The sequence below is a fragment of the Ciona intestinalis genome, chromosome 9 (genome assembly GCF_000224145.3).
Source record: "Ciona intestinalis chromosome 9, KH, whole genome shotgun sequence".
Lineage (NCBI taxonomy): Eukaryota > Metazoa > Chordata > Ascidiacea > Phlebobranchia > Cionidae > Ciona > Ciona intestinalis.
The window spans coordinates 6203744-6211455 of NC_020174.2; the positions used below are offsets into that span (position 1 = coordinate 6203744).

Here is a 7712-nt window from a genome sequence, read left to right on the forward strand (position 1 = left end):
CATACCACCTCGTGTATCATCATACGCCCAAAACACCCAACAACCAACACTTCGTTATCATCAAAGTAACCCAGAGTTGCCTCGACATGTGCATGGAAGTAACAACATTTACCACCAAGTACCAGACGGCCGCAGTAAGTTGTAATTCTGAAACATTAAGAGTAAAGTAATACAAACATTGACAGCGGATAAAATATGATTTTTATATCAAACTTACTGGTTGAAAAAATTTTTTTACTATATTTCACTGAAGATTTTTGTTTATTTTTAGGTTTTACTTTTTTTAATAAATCTTTTAGATGCAAATTAATCATACATATTGGTCAAGGAGTCTCATATTTGTATTTAAAATGACCAGAAAACCACAGTCTTTAAGAGATATTTTTTCATAGGAACTCGTCGTGAGGTGCGACATTCTCACCGAATAAGTGGCGAGTCATATAACTGGAATAATGACACAGCAAAAAATGAACCACAGAAACCCCAGTCGCCGATCGTTGTTCCTCCTCTTCATCTTGACAACCATACACCAAGTAAGTATTATATGTGTGTGTGTTTTACTACTTTAATAGCGCCCATGCAGTCTTTCTGCTTACGAGTATCTTTGTGCAAAATAGTTAGGCATAGGAAGATATTATTCTGTGTGTGACCTGGTTTTTACTTTGTTGGCACTCATGCAGTTTTAGTTTTGATATGCAATTTCAAGAGCTCTGTATTCAAAATAATTAAGCATACGACTTTATCGTATGGAAAACACAGGCTGCTGTTTAAAATATAGCCCATGTTATTATATGTTTAATTGATGAAGTGGTCAGTGCTGTGTAGCGAGACTGCTCACATAATTATAACCTATTTCAAGACCTACCTGCATAGTGCATATCCAAGTTAAATAGGTTCCTATGTAATTAAGTGCCAGAATAAAGACATCTCAAAATAGGATTTTTGACTGCATTTGTTCCACATTACCCAAAATATTTTCAATTAGTTTCGTATTTTTTTCATAGAAACTTCGAACTACGTCCCTCCAACGCCATCCAGTGACCCAGTTGAGTTCCGACATCGAACACGAACGACATCGTTGTCGCCTCGTGAGTTGATACCTCACCAACGTCAACCTAATACATAGTGAGTTGAGGATTATTGTGCTTAACCATTAGCCTTGTTCCTTACCGTTAGTAAAAGTGGTTAGCGTGCCTGTATCTAACCCAGAGGTAATGGGTTCAAAAAACTTTTCCTCTAGTAACTGCATAGCTGCACACAATTGCGTGAAAAGTTGTACTTTGTATAGTGATTGTTTGATAAAATGATATAACAACTATAAGTGGGTTTATATTTTTACTTTTATTTAGCTTCTCTTATGAAAAAGATCCAGAAATAAGACAAGTTATTCAAATGTTGCGACACCCTTCATACCAGGTAAGGTAACAGGCTACTTCACTAGTATGAGAGTAAACTGTCCAACTATATGAAAACTAACGTCTGAGTATCAAAGTGAAGTGTTATGACTGTAACCTTCATTTTGTGTTTTTCTGACCCATTAAAAAGATAGCTTTTAATCATATTAGGCTCGACAGCAATAGTAAGCAAATTTATTTAGAATATGTTGCATCTTAATGTTCGCTATTATTGCACCGTCTTATTGAGTTTGTTTTCTTTTACTTTAACTATTTTATGTTGACCTATCTAATATTCAGGTTGTGTCCAATGCAGCTGCTTACATACAACACTTAACGTATGCTGATGATAATATGAAAGCTGTTATACGTAGGATGGGGGTGATACCTCTACTAGTAAACTTGCTTCACCACCATGTTATTGAGGTATGCACAGTATATTTATGGAGGAATTATTAATTTTAGACTCTGAATAATTTTTTTCCTGATAAACAATGTAAAATGCATCTTTTAAATACAATTTTTTTGTCATGTCTTCTTTATTTTTGATACTTTAATTCAAAATTTAATAAAATATATATAAAAAAATAAAAAACTTTTGAAAAATATAAATTTTTGTTGTTTTATGGGCATACAGCCTATAAATATATATTTTTATTTATATACTATTTTTTTTATCCGCTAATCCCTGCTTAGTATTTATACAATAACAAGTATTAAACAATACTACATGTGCCTTGCTTTTGCTGTTGTCACCTTGTTTACCCATCCGTTACATTCAGGTGCAGAGAAATGCATGCGGTGCATTGCGTAACATGATATATGGACGGAGTAACGACGATGCTAAGATCATCGTCCGTAACTGTGGGGGGGTGTCATCGTTGACACATGTGCTTAACAACACAGAAGATCATGAAATGAGGGAATTAATATCAGGTAGAGTGTCTGTGTTTGTAGAAAATATTGTTTTTATTGTTAAGTTTACAACTAAGTTATAAAAACCACTAAAATAGTAGTTAAGGTTGTTTACTGAGTAGGGTTAACAGAATGACTACAGCGATAAAACATCGTTTATTTTTTTAGTTGTATTTATTATCGTTCTGCCAAGTTATGACCTGTGAGAAAACAACCACACAGAATATATATACATGTATATGGGCTATGTAACACATCTGCAACTGAAATATGTATTGGTCTTGCTTTTTACTGAGTTCTGCCAAGTTATGGATTGATAAAATAATATCCCAGAAGCCGTTTCATAATGTTAGGCCCATAAACTATTACTGTATTATACCTCGTTAGGGGAAAATAGTTTTTCGAAGGTTCATCTGGTATGACAAACAATGTTTTTGTAACAAAACGTAGGAAATACATTATGCCTGGTAGCAGAAGTAACAGAATATTCTTTAGGTGTGTTGTGGAATCTGTCTTCATGTGATGTGCTTAAAACACCAATCGCTGATAGTGCCATCCCGGTCCTTGTATCGCGCATTGTACTTCGGTATGTGAATATGCTGGAGCCAGACCGGTTTGCTCTGCCTTCAACCGGTTCTATGGAGTTTGGTGGATCACATACCGATATGACTACCAGTGAATTCACCATTGATAACCACTGGACCACTCTATTTGTAAACGCAACTGGCTGTTTAAGGTTCGTAGGAAAGTTATTTCACATAATTAGTAATTACCCACAGAGTTACATACGTGGTAACTCGTAAGTATGAATACCCGTGGTATAACGACTGTTGTTTTTCCGCCATGCGAGAATAAAGCAAGTTACGTTTATATTAGGATTTTTATGTTAATATATTTTATGTGGGTGAGGTCCTTGTTAAGAACCTGGGAATTAAGCAAGATTTGGTCATGTGGCCCAAATATTAGTGTAGATTTTTTATAGGTTTTTCTTATGTTATATTAAGTAACACATCGTTTAAAACTGCCTTTATTTTAAGCCACTATGTTATTTAAATATTTTTCATTTTAGAAATGTAAGTTCGGCCGGTGTTGAGGTTCGGTGTAAGATGAGGTCGTGCGTCGGGCTCGTGGAAGCTTTGCTTGTGGTGTTGGAGAGTGTAATCGGCAAAAATGAAGTCGACAGTAAGGTAAGTACAACCAATTCTAGGTCCTCTAGACCACACTAAAGAATAGAACAGAAGGTATGCTGGCGAAAATACATGTCAAATTACAACCATACGAAGGATTATATGAATTGTAATATAGTGGCCTGGGTTTGGTAAATAAAATTAAGGGAAAAAAAACACAAATTTATAATTACCTATTGTAAAATTTTCACTTAACTTGATTGATATTATTATGTTTCCATTTAGGGTGTGGAAAACTGCATGTGTGTTCTGAGGAACCTCTCGTATAGACTTGCTATGGAGGTGGATGCTGCTCATGATCCGATGAGTAGGGATGCGGAGGGGAGGAGGAGTGATGAGAAGGAGGAGGATTGTTGGAGGAGGAGAAAAGAGAAAAAGAGGAGAAGTTACCAGGTAGGGTGGTTTTAGCTTGTAATAAATTATGTGAATCTGACCCTGATCTGGTGCTCATAGAGTTGTAATTCTTCTATAAAGAAATACAGTAAGGATCTGGTGTTAAGAAAACCTCTGGTGCTAAGAAAACCTAACAGACAAAAATCAAGTCCAACCAATTGTACCTAGAATTGTTGTAATTTGGTTATGAAATAATAAGACTTAGTGTCTTATGTAAACTCGGGCCAGGCCAGAAAATCTGGGTGTCAAGGTTATGAACCAACTCTGTCCCATGATATGCTGCAGGGCATCATCCACAGAGAATGGAAGTGATTTTTTAATAAAGTTCTATTTTTTTTTGAGGAAACTCCTGAAAAATCCCCCCAACTCTCAAAGCATGTTACTGATGGTCCCGAGCTGTTATGGCAGCCTACTGTAGTTAGAAGATACCTTGCTATATTATCGGAGACTTGTAACTTTGGTACACTTGAAGCTGCTGCTGGTGCTTTACAAAACCTTTCAGCTGGCCAGTGGGTTTGGGCCGCCACAATAAGGCAAGATATGTGGTTGGTTTTTTAATGTAATTTCAGTACAAAAAGTTGCATTTTTGCAAGCTTTACCAAGCTGTATTAAATTTACTTGTGCATTATAAAAATGGCAAAAATACACTTTTTTACTACTAACAATAAGATATATTCTATATATAGTTTTTTTTAAATATATATAAATGTTTTTAATCTAATATATAATAAATATATATAAACTTTTACTCCAAATAATAAAATATATATGGTAAAAAAGTAGACAAGATAAATTTGAACTTTAAGCTCAAATTAAAACTTGTGTTGCTAACAGAAATTTTAAAAATAATATTTATTTTACAGACTTACAGTTCGCAAAGAGAAAGGCCTTCCTATGCTTGTAGAGTTTCTACATATGCAGAACGAACGTATTGTAACTGTCATGTGTTCAGCCCTCAGGAATATGTCACTTGATTTAAGGAACAAAGAATTGCTGGGTAAGACCCATTTAAATCTATTTTTTAAAAACCCCCCCCCCCCCCCCTATCTATATGTTTTTTCTCAACATAAATTTTGCTAAGATTTTATACAACTCGCTGATATCTGTAAAATAAGTTATGTAACTATCAAGATATATTGTCTTTATATGTGTTTTCATGAAAAAATCCCTTATAGTTTTGTGTGCGTTGCTTGATGCTACCATTGTGGACGTATGTCCTTGGGCAATAAACTAAACGGCTTTTGTGGTTGTTTAAATTGTCAAACATACATTAAACGTAGCAGAACACTTGTGTTATAAAAACTCCCGTTGCCCCAGCATGAGAATCAATAAGTTACATTCATTCACACTCATACTTGCCCAATACCTCCAACTTACAGGGAAACACGCCATGTCAGATTTTGTTGACCTTCTTCCCGTTGTCGAGCTCACACCTACCTTCCACATTGAGAACTCGCCCAACTCTGCCCCAGCTTTACTCACCCATCAACGTACATTGCTGCTGGAAGCTGTATGTGGAGCATTGAGGGAGTTGGTCACATCAAGCGTGGATAACTCCATGGCGTTGTATAACGTGGGTGGGGTTCCGAGATTGGTGGCCATAAGTAAAAGCACACATTTCAGGTTGGTTTTGAATTCCTATTAAAATTACATTGTGTGTTTTGTTTAGTTTTGTCAAAGAGGGCTTAAAGGTTAACGAAAGCAAACTATGTAATTCTGTTGGAATAAGAGACTGACAATGTCATTTAGACGAAATATCGCTTTTATTTTACAATTTGCTGGACTGGCAAGACTTCGAGTCATGTCGTATGGCAGATAAAAACTGTTGGAATTACACTACGTTTTGTCATACCAGAGGGGGCAATATAAGACTTTTACATTATGCCTGGTGAAGTAACAGAATATAATACTTTTGATTCAGGTATCCACAACGGTTAGTCCAGTGTGCTGGGCGCGTTCTTTCACTTCTATGGGATCATAAACCAGTAAGAAACGTGTTAAAACACGATGGTTGGGGACCTTATCACTTCAGCTTCACTGGAGTTCCAAGCTTTGCAAGTGTAGGCAGTCAAGTATCTCCTTACACAAGTCCTGCTTCTATGTCGCCTGAGGAACAAAGGCCATACAGAGTAAGTACAGGAAATACACTTTAATAGGTTGTAAGAAAAAAATGTTCTTATGTTTAAGGCTTAAAAAGGTTTGTTAAAACATAAGATGTCTCTCCTGTTAAACAATTGAGAATAGGCATGGAAAACTTTTGTGGTCTGTATATAAATAAGATTTTTGTGGAAGTGTCGTATTTTTCAAATTTGAATATAATTAATTTTAACATCTCCATTTCCACCCCAGGTTTCCACATCTTACGCTTCCACCCAATCCAACGTATTCCGTGAAACCCCCCTTCCTTCACCCAGGTATCGAACCCACAGCCCCCCAACTTCACCCCACACCCACCTCGTATCCCCTGACCCCAACTATGTCACCCTCATTCAACCGGAAGGGCTCGACTCATGGGTTTAGGCCCCATTTACCCCCCAAAATCCCCCCCCAAAAAAATTTACTCCAGGAATTTTACCCAACATCATGTTGTATATAGTTTGACAAATCGGTTTCTAAAAGGATTGTGTGTGTAAAAGCAACCATTACAAACATAGGCGCCTATCTTTTGTAAAACCAGGGTGGTCTTTGGGTCATATCCCATGTTATTGATAAATCCCACTAATATATACGACAATATGTATCTAGGTTATTCACATATGGTATCATAGTCTATACAAATACATTGGGTGAGTTAAACTACAGCACATCCAGAGATTGTGGGTTAAACATGGAAACGTACGTTCTATTAAAAGTGCCAAACAATACTGGTGAAAATGTTGGAAATTAACATTCGTTGCAAAACCTGATTTTCCAGCCATTTTTAAATTGACTATTATTCCTGGTTTAAACCTTATTTAAATTAGCCTTTATTTAATTTTTTTAAACTGGTTTTTTACCGGCCTTTAAATTTTTTTGGTAACTTTTCATATAATTTTACTGTTTTATGATTCCATCCTTAGACTTTGTTGTTAGTTTCATTGTCTAATAGTTGCACATTCAATCTACGTGTATAAGCTCTACAATACGCATGGTGCTATTTGTTATGAGCTTATTAGATTCCCTTGCGCTTGACGCTTTTTTTACACGATCATTTCTTGCCTTATAGCGTTTTTTTACTTCTATGCAATAATGAGATATTGCTACACGTTACAATAATGTCATATATTTGTTTCTTGTTTTAATTTTTTGATTTTTTTATGTCGATTTTTTTAGAGTGTCACAATTTTGTGTTTATTTTTGAGTGTCACAATTTTTATTGTGTTTCATGTTTTTCTATTTTGTCGACGTTTTTAATGATTTTTTAGTGGGTGCTGTTTTTAACTTCTACAGTAGTTCAATAGGGGATATATATATTTTTCTACTACCAACCACTAACTATATTTTATCGATACATTTTCACTCATGATTTTCAATCGTCTCAGTTATTACATGTATTTAAATTAAACTTAAACTAACATTTTTAATACCTTTCTTCATGTACTAATGCAATTGTGAAATTTACTTTCAGTTTTTCTTCAATTAATTTATAAATAACTTCTGCAACATTTTACACACCATAAGCACCTTCTATATTTCATTAATCTTAGGTAAAAACTTTTCTGTAAAATTTCGAAGCCATATTTCATATTTTATTGAAGGAAAATGTGTTTGTTCTTCAAGTTAACAACTTTTAATATTTTAACCTTTTGTTTCATGTTTTAATAAATTCGAAGTATGCAATTAA

At 35.0% G+C, this 7712-nt stretch overlaps 1 protein-coding gene across 1 annotated transcript; it reads left to right on the top strand.

Moving 5' to 3' along the window:
- Positions 1-6: 6 nt before the first annotated feature.
- LOC100181900 (catenin delta-2-like) lies at positions 7-7712 on the top strand. The gene is made up of 14 exons (XM_018813185.2): positions 7-134; positions 393-533; positions 1005-1125; positions 1350-1416; positions 1695-1820; positions 2177-2330; positions 2805-3045; positions 3379-3496; positions 3722-3889; positions 4232-4422; positions 4753-4886; positions 5269-5512; positions 5811-6018; positions 6239-7712. The coding sequence occupies exons 4-14, from the start codon at positions 1393-1395 to the stop codon at positions 6407-6409; spliced, it is 1779 nt and encodes a 592-aa protein (XP_018668730.2). The 5' UTR covers positions 7-134; positions 393-533; positions 1005-1125; positions 1350-1392; the 3' UTR covers positions 6410-7712.